Genomic DNA, 23,101 nt, shown 5'->3' on the forward strand with positions numbered 1-23,101 from the left:
GTATAATTAAAATTTACACTTTTTAATCAACTATCATCTGCATTATAATAATGTGCTCTGCCTACATACAGTTTTTGGCTTACATGTCCATACATTTGACAGACTTTTAAATGAAATGGAGAATTTTGACAAACTTAATATACCCTTAACACATTGCTTTTAGCACTCTCAGGAAGTATGAAAAATAATAATAATAATCCAGTATTACGATGCAATCAAAGTAAATACACTGACACTCAATAAAATTCTAGGTTAGTGCTTCATTTGTCCCTCAACAAATCTATAATTGAACTGAGCAATAATTCTTCAATAAGAAGTTGCTATTCAATTCATATAAGATATTACAAATCGTAATCTCAACTTGATATCTGCACTGAAAATGGGCACTCAAGGTTAGAAACAATATCCTATTTCAGATTACAGTTTAACAGCTAACTCCAACAGTGGAGCCACAGCAACAAACTAAAATTAGTTTTATCATGGAGATCACCTGTTATTTGTGTCAAACAAATTTGTTATGGGTTAACTAATGAATTCCGCATAGATCATTAGATAGCACACTAAATAAAAATGAACACACAGAATTATAAGAAACAGAATGGCTACCCAGCACTTATCCTCAAAAGAGTGAAGCTTCAAGGCTACCAATAGACAAAAAAAGTACACAAATTTATCATTTTGGAACTTACCTTCATCCTTAGCAAGGTAAGACCTCTAGAGGACCTTCACTCCAGAGATGAGACAACAAAGTGAGAAGTATAATACTAAGAATTGGGAGGAAAGTGAGGATTCAGTTGGCCTTTTAGTGAAGCAGATACTCCAATTTGAGTCATATGAAAGCATGTTCAACAACTTGATACTGGGTATCACCAAAACAGATTCTTATTTGTGCAAGTTCATGTACTCTTCCATTTTAATGGTTGTGACTCCTATGCAAAAATGGAGTGAAAACATGCATAGTTTTACATGTTGCTCTGCTTTTGATGGGTTTATTACAGATGGAGCTCACAAGTTATGTGGGTGCATACATGTGACTTAAAGCAGGAATAATCATAGACTATGGATAATGGACTGGCAGTGTCCTGTTTTACAATGATGTTACAGATGTAAGAAGGGCAACAGAAGGTGAAGGGCATTGGGGAAAGTATCACATTTCAGAAAGTGATACCCTTAATAAAGTAGTGTGTTGAAGTATTAAAAGGTCTACTGGGTATTTTGTAACAAGGCAGTGCTTTTTGGAATTAGAGAGTTGTATTTATTGTGTATGACAAAAGTGCAGTACCTGGTTGATGTGTTAATGGACAGGATCTGTGGCCTTGTGCACCCAAAGCTTTCTACCTGAGATTTCTGTGTGGTAACTATGGATTCTGCAATGCTTTATTGCGACCGAATATTTAAATGCCGAGTTGCTTAATGACTGGGTACAAACTGCATTCTTGAGTATGTAATAAATATCTTCCCATTAATGCTACGTCAGAATAGACATTGCTGAGTACAAATATACAAAAAATTTTAAGGTGTCAGTGTGGGAGATTCCTATAGGTCAACCATAAGTGACTGACAGTTGAGCATAGAAGATTGCAGTATTTCATCTTGGCCAAGTGCATACATTATGGCTGCAGCAGCAGATTCTAAATTTCCATTCTTGACACATTTACATATCCTTAGTTTAGGTGTAGTATTGTTTGCTTAATAGGATGTAATAGATTTATCACTACTCTCTGCATTTTTTGCAACATGTAAAATAAACATGCCACATGAAAATGAATCATTTATGTTACCACCTGTCAGCATTGTCTGCAAGTGAAATTTGAGGGAGAGGAATCAGAACAGATGTGACCACACTCATTCTCTGACTCGCTGAAGCTATGGTAATGACATACACAAATGACTGTGTATTTTATGTACTTGTGTGTACAGACTATTTGACATTGATTCTTATATCGGACTGCTAATAATCTGAGGACAGTAGAAAGCCAAAACCAGTCATTGTGAATTATACACTTTCATTGAATTACAGTGGACGTTTATGAAGAACATACTGAACACGATTGTGGACTCATTTACAGAAGTAATGACTGTCATTCACTTTGTTGTTCTGATCCTGGTATAAACTACCAAAGAGCAAAGTCTGTTAAACTTAGCTGTTTGATGACCTAATTAATGTGTCATCCAGTTGGAAGTTTCATCAACATGAACAATCTAAAAATTGAAGCCCGTTACAGCAATATCTAAAACAGTGTTTAAAATAACCCAAGTATCATTGCTTCAAAATGTTTTGGAGCCCACTTTTTTATTTATTTTTTTTTCAAAGTTTTGCTTTTACTCACAAAGTAAGGTCCCAATTGAAGCAGCACTGGCGGCATAACTACTATACTTTGCCTTCTGATTATTAACAATACTTCGCACATTATTGGAGTAGCATTATTAGCCCAGTGATACTACCAGCATTGCTGGAGCTGTGTGTTTCTCTCTTCATTTGCAGAGCTACATTTTTCCTGCCCACAGTGGTAATTTTTTCTAGATTTTCCATTTTACAGGAAAGTAAATTTTTAAATTTTTGGAATCAAGGATTCAGCCATTTTTAATGGTTTCATCAGCACTTAGTAATGCTGAGTGGCAACATTTGACATGTTCATTAATTACAACTGAAATTTTGGCAAACTTATGAACAATGTGCAACTCTCAAGGAATTCTACAAACAGGAAACCTCTGTTGTTGCTATTTCAACAGATTGCCTGTATTGGAAACTTAATTTGCTATCACCACATGGTCATTGTTGGTACTTACAGAATAGTGTACTTTTAATCAGTCATATTAAATCAGCACTCAAAACCAACTTACAATGATGACATTACTTCACTCTGTAGCAGTTTCTTTTAACTACTGATCAGTACTTTATACCTTTATTACCTAAGGTATTAAAGATCACTCACTACTAAGCAGAAGTGTTACATCAATAAGTATGCACACCCACAGTAAAAATTAAATAAATCGATAGCTCTCAGAGTAATCCTTCCACAAACAATAGTTTTATCAGTGCAATTAACAATTAGTTATCCAGTGGATGAATGGTCACTGACAAACTGGTGGCACAACATACTCAATTTCAATTGCTGTTTCACAATGAGGGCTATACAGATACTTCCCTCCACCAACAGCATCCTTTAACTACATAGATAGGCATTATACTTGCAGCACATCCTTTGCTCCCATAATTGTCCTGCCCTCAATCTGTAGTAATCCACTCTCCCCACACCCTCCACCCAACAGTTTCTCCTTACTCTCTCACCTGTCCCCCTCACATTGCACACGTCACATTTAGCGTGTGCTACTCTGCACCAGCTCCAACATCCATGCATCACATGCCTTGCTCGTGTACCTGCCACTCCTCCCTCTAACAATTCTACCTGGCAAACTGCCACCCCCCTCCCAATCCTCCTCCCCCCTGCCTTCCACCCCTCTTCCTCTATCCGACACACCTGCTCTTTGTATTTTATTCTATCTCAAAAAAGGATTACTCTGAAAGGTAGGAAGTTTCATTCCTTTTTGTGTATGCCTACCAATGACTCAATGAGTTAATCAGAAAGTGTTTACATACTACCAGAATCTTCCCATTTCACCCAAGACGTTTTCCAGTATGAATTCAACAGAATACAGGTTTCTGTGTAATGTCTGCTGGTGTTTGAGCAAATAATCTTGAGTCATGCACATGTCATTAGGGAGGTAAGGAGAGGAGCACATGTCCTTAGGGAGGTAAGGAGAGGAGGGGGGGGGGGGGGGGGGGAATCTTTAAATTTAAAGAAAAAAAGTTTTGTTCTACCGTCATGTTACTGGACCACAAAAGTTTTATTTTAGCATGCATACAAGACAATTAGGAATCAATAATGACGAGCAACATAACTCAATAGTATGTTTAATTATATATAATCTCAGCAAGCTATATAATAATATGAATAACATAGTCAATATACAGTCATCTCCACACATGGCAAAAAAATATGAAATCAGAATATCTGCAGTTGACAAGGAATAAAAATAATGAGAACATCAGGAATGTCAAGTTTATATTTTCCACATTACTCAACCAGTCACAGGAATCTGATTCCATATCACATTAAAAGCATAATTCTAGGTCCACATATCATACGTATAAAAATATCTTTCACGAAGACCCATAGAAAATCTATAGCTACAGCAACTTTACTTTGCAGTTTCACCCTCTGCCACTTCAGGCTTTTCTAACTTCGTATCTGCTGTTTTTTCATCAGCCACTTTTAACTGCTCCAGTTTCTCATTCAGATTTTCATCTTCTGCAACACAAATCTCTTGATTTTCATCACTTTCATTTTCATCACTTTGGTGATTTTCTGTATTTATTTGATCGTTGGATTCATTTCCTAAACAGAATTGTGAATATATTAAGGGGCAACATAAATGAAATAGAACATTACATTACAGACAAAACACTAGCTCTGAGATACTTAAATATCGGATGATGTTATATTCTGTAACAATGAGCAGGTTTTAAACCAAAAATTTAATTAGATTTGTTGGAAACTTACCACTAGAGCTTTTGTTTAGCTGAGTCTCCACAATCATTTTTGCTTCTTCAAACTTTTCCTTCCATTTCTTTGCATCTGTAACAGACAGTTGATAAAGAAAAACCAAACTTGTTTATGTAGATATACTGACAGTATCTACATATACTTCAGAAACTATAATCCTATGTCCTTCACTGACTATGACTGCAGTTACAGTACTTCATTTTACTTTCTAATAATATCAGAGGGGGAGGGAGACACTCCAGTAATATACAGTGTGATGCAAAAGTCACTGGACAGTTTGTTAAATAAAAACAAAAGTAATATCAAGATATAGTACAGTAGAAGTTTTAAGTCATTAAGTTGTTATTACCAAAAGGTGATAATTACACCTTATCAAGCTGATATACAATGTAATGACAGAGAAACCAAACAATAATAGAAGTAATGAATTTTGAAAGGTTAATTTGTGAGAAGTGTTTACAGTGAGATGTGTTTACAGCTGGAGTTTTCTGAATTGTCCATGTCAACAGAAGGAGAAAGGATTTTCACATTAAAAACATTTTTTTTATAAAAAGTGGTGCTACTGGAGTCATCAAGGACTCTGTTTATTCTCATAAGCCTGGCGCCACTGCTGAATTAAGAAATTACATACCCGACACATTTCATAATTTGGACAATGATAAGCACACTATGCCATAATGGAGTACATAGAAGTGTTTGAGACTCCGAAGATGTATTAATGAAACAGTCTGAACATAAAAAATAATTGTAAGTATTGTTTGTATTTGTAATGAAACATTTCCTATATTTCGTTTAAAACAATGCCCAGCATCCAGCAACTTTTGCACCACCCTGTAGAGTTGAAGGACATGAATGGAAAGCAGTAGTGGAGAAGGAAATGATGCAGGATCGTAACCTGTCCTTGATGTCATTCAATCTGTACACTGAGCGAGCAGCCAAGAAAAAACTTGGAAGGGGAACCAAATTACAGGGGGAAGAAATACAAACTATTGAGGTTTGCCAATGAGGTTGTAATTCCATCAGATATGACAAAAGGACTTGAATGAGCAGTTGAATGGAATGGATAGCATCGGTAAAAATGAACATCGATAAAAATAAGAGTAATGGAATGTAGTTGAACTCAATCAATTAGATTAGGAAATAAGACACTAAAATAGAGAAGGTTTGTTATTCGGGCAGCAAAATAACTGATGCCCAAAGTAAAGAGTATGCAAAATGTAGACTGGTAATAAATAGAAAAGTATTTCTGAGGAAGAGGGATCTGTTACCACTGAATATAAATTTAATGGTTAATATGTCTTTTCTGAATGTATTATTCTGTAGTGTAGTTTTGTACAAGAGCTATATGTTGATAAACAGTTCAGACAAGAAGCTTTTGAAACATGATGTTACAGAAGAATGCAGAACATTATATGGCTAAACTGAATAACTAATGAAGAGGTACTGAACCAAACACGTGGAAAATGAAATTTACGGCATAACTTGATTAAAAGAAGCAATTGTTTGATAGGACGCATCCTGAAGTATCTAGGAAGAGGCAATGTGATAATGAAGCAAGGTGGGGAAGTGGGGTGGGGGTTAAATTATAGGAGACCAAGGTTTGAATACAATAAGCAGGTTCAAATGGGTGTAGGTCGCAGTACTACTGCCAAGATGAAGCACACCGGAATTACTAGCTGAAACGTTGCCTCAAACTAGTCATCAAATATCACATTTGACATTACTGCACACAAGCTCATCCTCAACAAGAAATAGTGTGCACACTCCATGTTGTAGTTGCATATAATCAACCAACATTTAATCCAGTTTAAAATAAAAGTTAATTAGGTTTCATTAATTGATTCCAATCATTTTCTATAGTTCTATCAATAAGCGATTTTTTAAAGTCTCTTTCTGCCTTACACATGCAATGTGTTATCAATAGCATCACCCAATCACCTCTCACTGACTGCCTTAGATATACTTCCTCATAGGTTTCCCTTTCCTTTTGAACTTTGCAGAGTTTCTCCCAGTGGTACTGAATGACCCCTCCGAAAGATTGAAAATACCAAATTGGGAGAAACTGGTGACAAGTTAGAGCTTCCATTAAGTCAGTGATATGTTCGGATGGTGCAGTTAGTAGTGTACAGCATATAATAGTAGTTCAAGTACACAGCCTGTGCAGTGTTTAAACTTGCCTAGTGATAATCAGAGTTTAGTTCTTTAACTTTTATTCCTATTCAGTCCCTGGGAGGAAATCCAGAAATTTTTCCAGTTGGGGTGTGCCACCTAAATAACAATTACTGCCTATATGCTCATCACCCATTGGTATAGCACTGACATTACAACAAACATATACTTATCTGTAACCGGATTACAGACTATATAGTAACATGTATTTCCTCCTCCCCACTTAAAGGTAGTGAGACATGCTACAGTATGGATTCCGGAAGACTGAAAACTGATTTGCTGTCCACAACTTCCAGAGACTGGTTGGAGCTAATTTCAAGACTCAGAGCCCCATGTTAGTGTGGAGTAATTTTTAAACCATTTTGAGAGAATCTGAGAGCAATGTGATGATGTGTCTTTCTGCCGAAAACTTACTGTAGGAAGAAAGAACACAAGGTTTCATTCCGTACAAACTTCTTGCTTGCAAAAATACCTCAACAGTCCCTGTTGACAAACACGATTTATTTCTGATATGGGGTGTGCCCACCCTTTGCTTTTAGAATGGCATGAACTCTGCTGGGGACGATTTCAAGGAGGTGTCTGAATGTTCGTGGAAGAATGGCAGCCCATTCTTCCCCAGGAGCTGCTGAAACCAGAAAAGGCAGTTATATTGGACGCAAATGTCTGGAGCAGAGTTGACATTCTATGAGAATCTTATCCAAAGTGTTTCACTGGTTTCAGCTTGGAACTCAGGGCACGCCAGTGCATTTCAGAAATGTTATTGCCCACAAACCTATGACAGGATGCATTTTCATGCTGACAGTATCATTGTCTCCAAACTGTTCCTCTACTGTATGCAGTACACAGTGCTGTAAAATGTGTTCATATCCTTCCACATTTAGCATTTTCTAAATGCAATAAGAGGACCACAGCCTAAAAACATCCCCCATTCTGTATCACCATCTGCTCTGTACTTCACTGTTGGCTCTACAAATGATGGCAGGTAATGTTCCCCAGCCAAATCCATCAGTATTCTGATTATTCTGAGATCAACACCACTGACTTTCTGTCAATAGCTTTGGTTTTTCAAGGAATCATTCAATCCATGGCTTCAAATTCCTTTTGATTTGTGAGGTGGTCATATCTAACTTCAGGTGCAACAACTTGCCGAAATTCTTGGCACTGCCATCCAGGATGAGTGAAAGAGCTCAATGAAGGCACTTTGATCATTTCTGAAGTCACAAAATAATCCAATCCATAGTGGCCTACAGATCTGTCCCAAACCATTCTTACTGTATTGTGTTGTTTTTAGAGTAGCAGTAACAGCAGAAATTATTTGTATCCAATCATTCACAGACTACTGGCATCACCCTTTATGCCATCTCTAGCATCACTTAGCACCAACTACAGGATGTTTAACTCATTATGCATATTCATTGTGCTAGCTGGACAGCTGCTAACACTTTGGAACTCCCAAGTGATTCATTTTGCAGATGTCATGTGATTATTTACAACTGCTCCCCCTGCAACGTTTGACCGTCCCTGACCATCAGTACATTAGGTCCGCCTGATGTTGGTTTAAATATGGTTGTTCTTTCACATTTCCACCTCGTATTCACATCACCACCCATGCTTGGAGTTAATGAGCTCTCCTGACCGACATGTTCTGCTGTTACTGCTACTCTAAAAACAACAGAATACTCCCCACCTCCTTTTATACTGGTGAGTCCACATCCTATGATGTCTAGCATTCAATTCTGGATAATATGGGGTGTCCAGATACTTCTGATCAGATAGTATACCCATACATTGCCGCAGACATTTACCGTCTTGAAATGCAATTTGTCAGTCCAAACGACACTTTCTCATGCTTTGAGGATCCAATACAATTGGCCTGTTAATTTCGGTGACCTAATGTGCAATGAGCAGAGGTTTACACATGGGATGGTACCTGCTATGATCAATAGAAGATAGCTGTCAGCAAGTATAACTGTCCACCAGTTAAGTTGGGAAATTAAGCCCTAACATTCTGTCAACAATGAGATCACTGGAGACTGAGCCTAACAAACTTTCAAGATTGGCGAAGGCAAAATGGGCAAATCTTTTCAAGGAAATCATCTGGACATTTATATCAAGTAATTCAGGGAAAGCATATGGAACTCAAATTACTATAACCAGATGTGAATTTGAACCCCACTGACCCCAAATGTGGGGTGATGCAGCAGTGAAAATACTACATTTGCTCTGTATTCTTTCACTGAGAAATGAAATGTTAAGCAAGTGGTTATATTATGGCCTGCCCAGCAATGTGGAAAGGTAACTTACAGCACCAGGTTTGATGACGATTCAGCGAAGTGACATACCAAATTCACAGACAGCTTTTCATTGCAAACACACACACACACACACACACACACACACACACACACAGTATCCTAGCTCTGAGAATTATTAGTCACTTCAATGGCGAGAAGTGAGGGTAGGTTGAGGAAGATTAAAAAATACGGGGCAGATCCTGCATAAGAGGGGGCCATCTACTGTGAGTTCCTCACTGCATGTGGGTTCATTTCATCTGTTTTGAATCCGTCTCAGACAGAGAGCTGTTGGAACTGACAAATTACAAATCCAAAGGATGAAGTTTTTTGGAGGGGACAACAGGACAAGGTACATAATTTTTTTAAAGTATCTGTCGTTTCTTCGAAATTTTTCTAACCTCTAACTTGTTACTTATAACTACCTTCCCACTGGTTACACAAAATTTACATTTTGCCATCCTATGAACCACAGAGGAGAAGTTTCAGAGCTAGCACAAGGAATTACACCTTAAACTTCAAGCAAGCATCATGTGGTGTAGTGTAGCACAAAATTTTGCTGAATACACATAGTGATTTCATTTTATACTTATGATTTCAGTGTAACAAGTGTTGTACCCTTTTTGGACAATGAACCCTGAAAAACTACTGGAAAGACTGAATAAATTATGCAGTAAGAAGAAGCCACAGATGGTGTGAAATCTGATGATGAAACAGTGGTAGAATATCAACATGTCCCTGATTTAGAACTAGACTGTGCTCCCAACTAAAGTGATGTACAAGGAGATTAAATTATTAGTAAATGTAATGTACACTGAAGAGCCAAAGAAACTGGTACACCTGCCCAAAATCATGTAGGACCCCCACAAGTACGCAGAAGTGCCACTACACGACATGGCATAGACTTGATTAATGTCAGAAGTAGTGCTGGAGGGAACTGATGCCATGAATCCTGCAGGGGTGTCCACAAACCCGTAAGAATATCCAGGAGTGGAGGTCTCTTCTGAACAGCATGATGCAAGGCATCCCAGATATAATCAACAATGTTCGTGCCTTCAGAGTTTGGTGGCCAGTGAAAGTGTTTACACTCAGAAGAGTGTTCCTGGAGCCACTCTATAGCAATTCAGGACGTGTGGGGTCTCACATTGTCCCACTGGAATTGCCCAAGTCTGTCGGAATTCTCCATGGGCATGAATGGACGCTTACATGTGTGTCACCTGTCAGTTGTATATAGACGTATCATGGATCCCACATCACTCCAACTGCACCACACCATTACAGAGACTCCACCAGCTTGAACAGTCCCCTGCTGTCAAGCAGGGTACATGGACTCAAGAGGTGGTCTCCATACCTGTAAACATCCATCTGCATTCAATTTAAAATGAAACTCATCCAATCAGGCAACGTATTTCCAGTCATCAACAGTCCAATACCGGTGTTGATGGGCCAATGCAAGGCGTACAGCTTTGTGTCGTGCAGTCATCAAGGGTACACGAGTGGGCCTTCAGCTCCGAAAGCCCATACTGACGATGTTTCGTTGAATGGTTCACACGCTGACGCTTCTTAATTGCCCAGCATTGCAATCTGCAGTAAGGTTGCACTTCCGTCACATTGAACAATTCTCTTCAGTCGTCATCGGGCCCATTCATGTAGGATCTTTTTCTGGCCGCAGCGATGTCAGAGATTTGATGTTTTACCAGATTCCTGATATTCACGGAACACTCATGAAATGGTCATACAGGAAAATCCCTACTTCATCGCTACCTCAGAGGTGCTGTGTCCCAACACTCACTCGCTCACAGACTATAACACCACACGTCCAAACTCACTTAAACCTTGATAACCTGCCATTGTAGCAGCAGTAACTGATCTGACAACTGTGCCAGACCTTTGTCTTATATATGTGTTGCCAACAGCAGCACTGTATTCTGCCTGTTTATTTGTTTCTGTATTTGAATATGCATGCCTATACCAGTTTCTTTGACACTTTAATGTATGTCAGGAGCATTCTTTTCTTTTTCCAAAAAATAAATGTCACCAACAAAAGCACTGCGAAAGGAACACCTAGTCTGAAACATGTTGATAGGGACATTACTGTGTAGTCTATGCCTTTGTTATAAGTGTTCCCTGTTCTCTTTTCAAGTTCATGATTTGAGCATCCATTTTTTGATTGATTTGTAATCAAGTGCAGGGATAAGTACAGTCTACGAAATCTTTTAACAACTGATGGAAACTAAGAACTAGACAGTGAAGATGCAGGTTCATACAGCAATATCCAACATGCCTCTTGGGTTTGGGATAAATGTTTTTGCACTGTATGATACAAGCAATATTTAAATCCAGACTTAACTGGTACCTAACAAATCATAAGATAACATGATAGAAGAAGAAATAGATGTCAATTTGTAGGACAAAGGAGATCCTGCATTAAAGTTGAAGTTTGACAGAGCTTTGAAAGACTTGTTATAAAATGAGGCTTAAGGGACACACAACATTTCTTAGGAATTTACAAAATCATTAGGAGAAGGAACAGCCAAGCACCTTTGCAAAATAATATGAAGAATCGGCAAGATTGGAAATTTAATATCATACTTTTGGAAGAATATCATCCATGCAATTCTGGAGATAGCAAGAGGTAATAATTGTAGAGGCTATTTCATTACCAGCTTTAAAGTTCATGATTCCAAGTTGCTGACCAGAATTAAATACAGAAGAATGAAAAAGAGAATTACTTTCGCTTTAGAAAAGGTTACAGCACCAATGAGGCAGTCCAGACGATACATTTGACGATAGCAACAAGCCTTACAAAAAAATCCAGACACTTTAATAAAATTTGTGAACCATAAACAGGTGTGACAATGCAGGGTGGTGCAAGATGTTTGAAATACTCTCAAGGTACTGAAACACCAGGAGAGAAGTGCTCTGATTACAAAGAAAGTAAAGCAGGGCTGGAGTCCAGGCAGCAACCCCCCCCCCCCCCCCCCCCACTCTCTCTCTCTCTCTCGTACGCACGTGGTACTGCTATCTTTGGCTGCTTGACCAGAATGCCTAGTGTGTAGAGATGTGTTACTGAAAAATTTGGCACTACGGTGAGACCCTTCCCTTTCTGAGAAACAAAAAGTCACTCTTATGTGATACAGGCTTTTTTTCTTTCCAAGCACCACTTACCCTTCCAAACAGCAAATCTTCAAATAAATCAAATAGCAGGAAATAGATGTTTTTTGCATGGTTATACTAAAAATATCCCCACCTCTAATTTTCTCTTCCTGCACCAAGTTTGCTTACTAATGACATGCCCACATTAGCTGCACGTTACATTATATGGTAATAATAGTGAAACTTAAGAGGTAGGAGTGTATGAGATCAAACATGTCAGAGTTTTGAACATGAACTTAATGTGTGCAATAAAATACAGTAAAAGCCTAATACACTGCAATCTGATATAGCACATATTTTGATGTAATGCAGAATGAAAATCTTATTACAGTCTGCATGTGTCATTTCTGTAATATTTACCCCTTGCAACCTTCAAGCCCTGAGAAGAAAGAGGTGTACAGATAACCGAAGCAGAGTATTAACAATCCCAACCCTGGGTTTCTCTTACTATCATTATATCAGGGCTGTCGGGAAGAAATCAATGCACTTCTCTCAGATAACACTGGACACAGTGGCATGTTGTGTCACTTCTCACCAATTATTAAGGCCCAAACTGAAAAAGTTAAAAAAATGGTTCTGAGCACAACGGGACTTAACATCTGAGGTCACCAGCCCCCTAGAGTTAGAACTACTTAAACCTAACTAACCTAAGGACATCACACATATCCATGCTCGAGGCAGGATTCGAACCTGCGACCATAGCAGCAGCGTGGTTCCGGACTGAAGCGCCTCGAACCGCTCTGCCACAGCGGCTGGCTGCAAAAGTTCACTTCAAGTTACACTGCAACACACACTTTATTGTTATTAACAGATGGATTTCAAGCTGGGAATGCCACTGAATTAGTCAAATGACTTCTGAAAGAGAAGGAAGGTCTGCCAATGGTGAATTTGCTTCACAATTTCATGAAATTTTACATATTCCATCCCGAACAGTCAGTGTAAAAAATTCAGAAAATATGGTGGGTTTCAAAATGAAGACAGAATTCCTCTCCTCCTCGAAAAAAATAAATCAGTTAGCCGTAAGCCGAAGTCTCTATGTTCAGGTTAAAGTAAAGGCCCTAGACGCCTCAAGAATGTAACCATATCATTACAGTTCACGTACAAGCATTCAAGAATGCTTACAGTTCGGTTCCTGAGTGAGAAAGCACCTGTGATCAGTTAGCTGAGAAGAAGCTCTACAAATACAATATCACTGTCAGGCTTATCCAGCTGCTGATGTAGTCAGAAGATGAATTTTTGCCTCAAAACACAACAGCATTAATTCAGCCTCTGTATAAGGGTATCATCCAAGTATTTGAAGCTCATTATCACCATAAGGTAAATTCAGGAGGAGAAAATGTTCTTGGAATTTATAAGTCCTCAGAATCCAGTGTATTCATTATGCTTGACATAAATCTGGCCACTGACAAGAACATCTCGAATAAGTGTTCCATTGAAGAGAATGCAACAGCTGAAGAAGGTAATTCCCAGCTTCCAACAGCAGTAACATCCCATCTCCACATGGTATTCTGCAGTGCAATAGTGATTTTAAAGACTCTGAAGGCAGGGCAATTACCAATCATGAGGAACCATGACGACAACAGTATTGATACTGTTCAAAATGAAAGAGGTAAAGTGGTCAAAGATAAGGATGAAGTAGTGATAATATGGATGGAAAGAAAGTGAACCAAACAATATTTATTTGTTACACATGACGTACATAAAACAACATGCACAGGAGAAAATAGATGAAATGGCCTGTCAATTGAAGATGGCTGCTACATAGCAGCAGAAAAATGATCCTTCAGTAGGTTGCAGATAGTGTTTTAAGTATGTGTGTATTTTATACAATGCTGTGCAGTACAGTATTTGATTTGGAACTACTGTAGTGTTGCTGTTTGATCATCATTTCAACTTTGCCCAATTGCTGTACACGAAAGATCTTTAAATGGTATACTTCTAAAGTTCTTTAAATTTAAATACTGTACAATGATGGAACAGTAGAACATTGTGTTATGTGCTCTTCCAAACTACTCATGTATAGTTTTATCATTTCACAGATTACTCTCACATACCAGAGTTATGCTATAATGCAGAGGTAAAATATTCAACAAGAGGGTTACGCATTGCTAGTCATGGCCATGACCTTTATGTGATTTTCAAGGCAATTTGGAGATTAAAGGGATTTTTTTTGTTTTTTTAATATTTGATTCAGGATTTGGAAAGAGTGGCAAATTTTACTTAGAAAATGATACGTTGTTCAAGGTCATAGCAAGATTCAATGAAGTCAAATAAGCAAACATGTTTTTAATTCTAGTAGCGATTAACTCTTAAATAGGGGAGGGATACAGCAAAATACAGTGTTAGATACAATTTGGAAAGGGCATAAGGGGTGATGTATAATTACCACCAACCATGATTTTAAAGGTATTCGAAAGTTTACTTTTATTCCATGGAAACCCCTTTTTATGAAATTTTATTTGGAAAGAGGGAAGAGAGATTTGAGCTTTAAGTTTTAATTAATGTGTTTATTGTCAAAAATAAGCACATCATAATTAGAACTAAAAATATATTTGCTTATTTGACCTTCACTGAACCATGCTACTACCTTGAATAATTTATCATTAAATTTGCTGCTCTTATCAAATCTTAAATCAAATACTGGCAATACATTCAAAATGCCTAATTTCTAGAGCACACAGAGATTCCTTATAATAGCACAGCCAGTCAAAGATTTTTCTTCTTTTTCAGTAATCCAAATCTAAATATAAGGACAATGTGTGTGACTAGTAATCAAAACATCCTAGGTCCCGGATTTGAACCTACCCATTTCTTCAATTTTTAATTACTAAAAAAAAAAAAAAAAATATCAGCAGCAATGGCAGCCGGATTCCGGTATAATCTGCCAACAGCCTTGTCAAAGAGGGAAGAGGAGTGGACAGAGTTTCAGGGCTGCCCTTGGGGTGGCATCTGAAAGGGTATATCACAATTTAAATGAAGAATTAAAGGTGAAAAAATTATCTGCAAGATGGGTGCCGCGACACTTGACACACGTGCCGTCGCCATGGCAAAATTACATGAACTAAGGTATGAATTGTTGGCACACCCATCATATTCACCTGATATGGCTCCGTCAGACTTCCATCTCTTACCAAAACTGAAAATTTTTCTTGGTGGATGAAGATTCACTTCAAACCAAGAATTGATAGAAGGAGTTAACAACTATTTTGCAGGCCTGGAGAAAACTCATTTTCGAGATGGGATCAAGGCACTGGAACATTGTTGGATCAAGTGCTTTAATCTACAAGGAGACTCCAATGAAAAATAAAAAAATGTTTCAGCAATGTAAGTACTTTTTTTCTATTCAGCTCCAAGAACTTTTCAAACCACACACACACACACACACACACACACACACACACACACACACACACACACACACACACACCCATGGTAGAGGCAGGCACAAATTTCAAATATTGAAAGGCCTTGATCACACAATTCTTTATTAAGCATTGTGTGTTTCAAAATTTCATCAGAGTGAAGCTGTGGAATGAAGAGGGCAAGAAAAATTAATTATAGCAAATATGTACATAATGATATAAGTATGCATCTAAGTATTCCAACAAACAGAAATTTCAATTAGTATTCTACTTACATTAAAATCAAACTTTAATACAAAGCTCATGAAAGAGGTCACAGAGACTAAATGTAACACAGATTTCATCTCATCTAAGCATACTTGACAATGCTGAGGTCTATTCGAATAGAACCAGTGCCAAACAGTGTAGCATTTAAGCTATCTAAGAAGTGAACAAAGGCCAGTAGGTGGTGCTAGCATTAACCATAGAAAGGAAATCAAAGAGTAATTTTACAGACTTCTATGCTTTCTGTTTAAGTACATGTCAGAATCTCGTGAACAACTTCACAAAATTACATTTGTGCTACTTTTATGGAAGAGAAACTCATACAGTAAAAGCATGAAGTGTGCGTCATTAAGTAAAACCGTGAATAACATTACAGAGAGTGTCTTTAACCAAAGATCACAACAGAAGACATTTGCAACCAGTAACTGTTGTGTTACAGTATCGTATAAAACCAATATAGATAATAATGAAAATATAAGTTGTGAAGGACTAAGTTTACAATCATCACTAAATAAAATGTTACAAATGAAGTTATACTACAATAGACAAACATGTAATAAATGATATATCAATCAGTGAGACAAGCCCAGATTAGTGGCAACAACTTGAAATAAGAAAGTAACTATTATACAATAAAAGGGATTTTTCTAATTTTTTTAATTTAGTGTTAGGTTGTCTAACTATCCAGCTGTTATCGGTTTACAGCAATCACAAGAAGAAATGTTACGTGAGCACAACCAACTGTAATCATTACACTAGTCGAATAGACAGTGGATGATGTGTAATATAACCATTTAGGTAAGCCTAGATAAATGGCAACAATTTGAAATAAAATATTACAATTCTTTTCCTTATTTTATATTAAAAAATCTTAAAGGTATAATATAAGATATATATAATAGATCAGCTAGTATATGCACGAGGACATACAAAAGAAACCTATTAGCATATTGTGGTTGAGGATGTAAAGTCAGTATCATTGGTTGACAAAAGACTGATGCCTAGGCAATCTTAATGCTGAAATAGTGGTCATACTATTTAAAAATTAATGGATTACATTTGGATTTATACGGAATGCAATGCGAACATGTACAACAGTACGAAATTGTAGGGCCATATATGTGAAAATAATCTAACTGAATTGCTAGCAAAACCCTAATGTTCAACATTCGTAAGGTTAACCACAATGTAATATACATGTAATGTAATTATACTTGATATGAGAAGTTAAAACTACTGTGCCCATAATGAGGAACACATGCGAGGAAGCATGCAAGTGATAAAACTGTAGCCAAATGAATAGCATGAAGTACTAATATTGGTGAAATGCAAAGTACCGATGCACTACACACTGCCTGTAATTAAACGAGCCACACTGCATACCAGATACATCGTGCTGGCAGCTTCCGAGAACAGGTCTTCATCTCTTGGTGTCCAGTGAATCTATAGATAAAGCTTGGCAAGACAGCCTCATAGACTGGTCATGAAAATTTTGGCACCACGTAACAGAGCAGAAGATACTAACATATCTGCAGCTATAATGGTTGCATCATATATAGCTCACAAATTCTAGATGATTATGGCTAATCTAAGCAACCAAAGCGCAATTGGGTCAAATCCGAGATACATTTCATATGATGTCTTCAAATCAATCTAAGAACCAGTTCTCACTGAAAAACTGCTCATTAAGCAACCAATGCATCTGGCAGATACATTGTGTATATATTTCAAATTCTTCCAAAATATCTAACAGGCGACAATGAGAGGTGACATGCAACCTCGAGTCCTTTGGCTATTGGCAACAAGCCATGCTGCTTCGTTTTCAAATGCTGTCCCAGAAAAATGTCATTACTAGGATACGAGTGCTCTCTGTATTTAGTACTGAAATCTCTTCCCATCTTATCGATATAGAAGTTATCAAGTCTCCACATTGTATCTTACGTACATCTGGTTTACTAAAAATACTCCTTGGTACCCGGCCTACATCATGACATAATCGCATCTGTAAATTACCCCTCATTTTAAGTAAAATATTGATAGCCTTTTGGAAACTTGTGCAATTTTGTCACAGTGGGGACCATTGTATGCTAGACTAATAAAACAACCTTTTTATCCCCTTTTTGACTACCTTGGGTTTCTTCTTCTGTATAGAATAAAACAATTTACGACTATTTTTAGCTTTATACTCATTTGCTATAGCCACTTCAACAATTGTCTGCAACTCCTTATACCTTGCCTCCTGATTTTATATACCAGGTGGTCAAAAAGTCAGTATAAATTTGAAAACTGAATAAATCACGGAATAATGTAGATAGACAGGTACAAATTGACACACATGCTTGGAATGAAATGGGGTTTTATTAGAACCAAAAAAATACAAAAGTTCAAAAAATGTCCGACGGATGGTGCTTCATCTGATCAGAATAGCAATAATTAGCATAACAAAGTAAGACAAAGCAAAGATGATGTTCTTTACAGGAAATGCTCAATATGTCCACCATCATTCCTCAACAATAGCTGTAGTCGAGGAATAATGTTGTTAACAGCACTGTAAAGCATGTCCGGAGTTATGGTGAGGCATTGGCGTCGGATGTTGTCTTTCAGCATCCCTAGAGATGTCGGTCGATCACGATACACTTGCGACTTCAGGTAACCCCAAAGCCAATAATCGCACGGACTGAGGTCTGGGGACCTGGGAGGCCAAGCATGACGAAAGTGGCGGCTGAGCACACTATCATCACCAAACGACGTGCGCAAGAGATCTTTCACACGTCTAGCAATATGGGGTGCAGCACCATCCTGCATAAACATCGTACGTTCCAACAGGTGTTTATCAGCCAGGATGGGGATGATGTGATTCTGTAACATATCGGCGACCTCTCACCTGTCACGGCAGCAGTTACAAAACCAGAATCATGCATTTCCTCCAAGAAAAAAGGCCCGATAATGGCAGATGTGGTAAATCCAACCCATACCGTGACTTTCTTGTCGTGCAATGGAGTTTCCATGACAATTCTAGGATTTTCGGTAGCCCAAATTCTGCAGTTGTGGGCGTTGACAGACCCCCTGAGCGTGAAACGAGCTTCGTCGGTCCATAACACGTTACTCAACCAATCATCATCATCTGCCATCTTTTGAAACGCCCTCACCGCAAATGCCCTCCACTTCACTAAATTGCAGGTAACAGTTCATGATGCCAATGGATTTTGTACAGATAGCATCGGAGGGTATGCCTCGGTGCCAACCAAACAGTAGTGTATGGAATGCCGGTGCAACGTGCGACCGCACGATCGCTGACTTCCCCGTGCATAGACGAACCCGCTACAGTCTCCATTTCTTCCTGAACTGTCTCAGCAGCATTACGCCTTGTGCTCGGTCGGCTACTACAGGGTCTATCATCTAAACAACCCGTGGCTTCGAACTTTGATATCATTCCCACCACAGCTGCATTTGTCAACGGACCTTTACCCGTTCGAATCCCCTTCCTATGGCGATAGGATCATAGTGCTGAACTAGCACATTCCCCATTCTGATAACACAGCTTCACTAAAAGCACCTTTTCAGGTAACATCAACATGCTGCGACAGCTGGCACATCTGATTCTCTCTCTCATTACAGCTCCTTTTATACACAACTGTCATGCGCAGTCACTGACATTTTGCTGTCCAGCGCCATCTGTCGAACATTTTGTGAACTTTGTTTTTTTTTTTTTTTTTTAATCCTAATAAAACCCCATGTCATTCCAAGCATGGGTGTCAATTTTTACCTCTCTATCTACATTATTCCGTGGTTTATTAAGTTTTCAAATTTATTCTGACTTTTTGATCACCCGGTATAACTACATGTCAGAACCTTGTGAACAACTTTACAAAATTACATTTGTGCTACCTTCATGGAAAAGAACCTCATATACCAAAAGCATGAAATGTGTGTCATTAGGTAACACCATAAACAATGTTAGTGGGAGTTTTTACTCAATAACCAGAATAGAAGACATTTGCAACCAATAACTGGTGTTGTACAATATAAATATAAAACTGATATAGATAATATCGGTTGAAATGGGTGTAATAAGTGGGTATAAAGCTGGAAGCATTTGTAAATGGTTTTACTCTACACAGGTAGCCAAAAAAAAGGTCGTTTTGTTAGAGTAATCTACAATGGCCCCTCCGTGACAAAATTGTGCAAGTTTTGAAAAAGGCTAATATCAATGTTTCATTTAAAATTAGAGGTAATTGGCACATGCGATTATGGTACGACGTAGGACGGAAACCAAGGAGTTAGCCAGGTATATATGAGATACAATGTGGAGATGGCAGTAATTTATATACTGGTAGAATGGGGGAGAGATTTCGGTCCAGATGGAGAAAGTATTCATATCCTAGCAATGCCAGTGCTCTGGGATAGCATTTAAAAACAAAGAAGCATGGCTTGTTGCCGATTGCCAAAGGACTTGAGGTTTCACATGCTGCTTCTCATAGCTGGCTGTTAAGACTGTTTGGAAGAATTTGAAATCTACACACATCACATCTGTCAGTCGCGTTGGTCACTTAATGACCAGAAATTTCTCAGAATTCATGAGCTATATAAGATGCAACCGTTATAGCACTATATACGTTAGTATGTTCTGCCCTGTTAGATGGTGCCACCATTTTCATAGCCAGTCTATGGTGGCTGTCTTGCCAGGCTTCCTCTACACTTTCACTGGACGCCAAGAGATTGAGCCACTGATCTTGCAAGCCGCCACCGCGGTGTAACTACCTCGCAGTGTAGCTCCTTTAATTATAGACTGTGTGTAGTGCATCGGTACTTTTCATTTCACCAATATTAGTACTTCATTCTATTCATTTGATTTACTTTCTAATTTTATCACAACACGCACATGCTTCCTCACTATGTGTTCCTCATTATGGCCACAGTAATTTTAACTTCTCATATCAAATAGAATTACATTACATGTGTATTACATTGTAGTTAACCTTACACACAAAGGAAATGGGACAATTTTAGTCAAGCACTGCTTGTTCAAACAGTGTTTCTGTTAGAGTATTTGTACCGAGAATTTGAGGCAGGGTTGCTAGGATCCTTCTACAGATTTTTTGAGTCAAAGTACTTTCACATGCCACTGTAATGCCACAAACACTCCAAAACATCTTCACTAGCAGTATGTTTTAACCATGTGACATTAGGAAGTTCTCTGGTTACTAGCATCCAAAATACTACTACACTGGAGAAGCCCAATGAATTTAAGGTGTACCAAGGAATGTCCATTAGCCATACACTGCAATCTCTGAAGTATCTTTTTTCCATAGAGCTAATGCACCAATTGACACAAACACACCAGTATCATCTGGCTTTTCTGCTGGCCTGTAACTTTTTGTGGCACATAAGCAAATCCACTTTATTACAAGAGGAAGAGGCTGTACATGAGCACAGGGGAAGAGGATGCAGAATGAAATCAGCTATGTTCTTTTGTAAAGCAATGGTCCCAGCATTTGACTCTTACATGATTTCAGAAAACCAAAGTCAAGATGGGAGAATGGGCATTTGAACACCACTCATCAAGAATATAAGTTCTTAGTTTTACTTACTGAGCAACTTCACTGTTAATAAGCCCAGCCTGTTGTATGCAACTACATACTGCAGCTTATAACATTCTGAATGGCTTTAAAAGATTTTTGATTCATCTATTGATAATCCAATATGGCTTATCAGTGCTTTTCATTTTGTGGTAGTATGGATGTTGAAGTCTCCCTGAACATGGTGTATTAGTATGAATGAGATGTCTTTTAAGGTATTTTTATCAGATCAATGCTACCATGGTATCTAGTGACATCCACTGACAACTGCTCATTTATGACCACTGTCCCACAGTATATCACCTATGACACTGCTGCTTTTATTGGTGAGATTGCATCTTTTCACATCGCATTACCCACGGAAGGAGGCAGGTGACAACAATTCTTGTTAAATGACAATATATCTGCCTAGAAAACTCTGAAGTAGTTGCCACAATAATTCCAGACCAAGAAACTATTGTTCCTTACTTCAACAATATTTTGTGTCTGAAGTGTTACATTACATTCAATTCCAGTGCTATTAAGCACAAATGACAGAAAAAATATGTGTGAAAAACTGATGGAAAAAACACTTCTTGCATATTCTGCTCGCTACACCTGAAGAGAGAAATTTGACATGTGGAGCCTCATCCCTTACAAGCTGCAACAGAACTTACTTTCGGGATTTGCAAACATCATTGCCAGCAGTTCTTTCTTCACTTCACCGTCTGCAAATTCAGCATCTACACTGTAAACCCACGATCTGTTACTGCCACAGTTTGGTTTCAAGTCCATCCATGGTGTCACTGCAGACAAACACACTACCTTAACAATACCATTCAATATTGAAAATGATTAAAGATGGAGGTATCATAAAAGGTGATATATCAGTATCAGGTAACTTACCAAAGTGGTTTGCACATAATTTCAATGTTTTGTCCCTTCGCATAACAACTCTGACAGTATTTTTCGTAATATGCCTTAGTAGCTTTACTTCTCCTGTACCTCTCTCTTTCCATTCAGGTGGAGATTCTGATTTGTCATAGCGAAACAATTTTGCCCGCCTGTAACAAATTATACCAACATCATGAATTTGAAATGTTTTTTCAGTGGACTACTTTTGGTAGTCAGCTTAAAAATTACACAAATTTACTGACAATATAAGGAAAAGATAGACTGCTACTCACAGCAATTATGACACAGAGTTGCGGGCAGGCACAATGAAAAGACTGTCTTTTCCCTGTATCTGTTTGCAATTCATGCCATGTTTACAGTGAGTAGCAATCTATCCTTTTCCTTATATTGTTGATATTCCAACCTGGAGTTTCCATTGTTCAGCACTTAAGTATTGCGATTATTTGTAATAATAATAATAATAAAATTTAATACCGACACACTACTGGCAAGAAATATCCAAAGCAATTAATAATGGGGCAATAGCAAATAATAGGAACATATGATAGAATGAAATATATGAAGCAGCCACAGCAGAGAGGAGAGAGGTCAAAAAATAAAAAAGGAAATGCTCATAGAAAATTTAAGATAATGATCAGTTTAAACAATAAAGCAATTGAACAGCCAGTTAATCACAAATACCGAAAGAGACTTTGGAAAGGAGAAACTTTTGGAAATAAACAAAAAATCTGTAAAAAATAATACCCATGACTTATCAAACTTTTAAGAACAAATTAAAGGGGTATGAAACTCCAAATATCTGTTTCAAAAATGAAAAT

General features: G+C 37.9%; 1 protein-coding gene across 1 annotated transcript in view; it reads right to left on the reverse strand.

Annotated features, from left to right (window-relative positions):
* Nucleotides 1-3,830: 3,830 nt before the first annotated feature.
* The window catches only part of LOC124711465 (ran-specific GTPase-activating protein-like), a 34,933-nt gene continuing 15,662 nt past the window's right edge, over nt 3,831-23,101 (reverse strand). Inside the window, exons 3-6 of the mRNA XM_047241561.1 lie at nt 22,275-22,432; nt 22,046-22,174; nt 4,566-4,640; nt 3,831-4,400 (exon numbers count right to left, since the gene is read on the reverse strand). Coding sequence (XP_047097517.1) covers nt 4,204-4,400; nt 4,566-4,640; nt 22,046-22,174; nt 22,275-22,432 — 559 coding nt within the window. The 3' untranslated portion in view covers nt 3,831-4,203. The remainder of the gene's footprint in view (nt 4,401-4,565; nt 4,641-22,045; nt 22,175-22,274; nt 22,433-23,101) is intronic.

Source organism: Schistocerca piceifrons, chromosome 8 (genome assembly GCF_021461385.2).
Source record: "Schistocerca piceifrons isolate TAMUIC-IGC-003096 chromosome 8, iqSchPice1.1, whole genome shotgun sequence".
Taxonomy (NCBI): Eukaryota; Metazoa; Arthropoda; class Insecta; order Orthoptera; family Acrididae; genus Schistocerca; species Schistocerca piceifrons.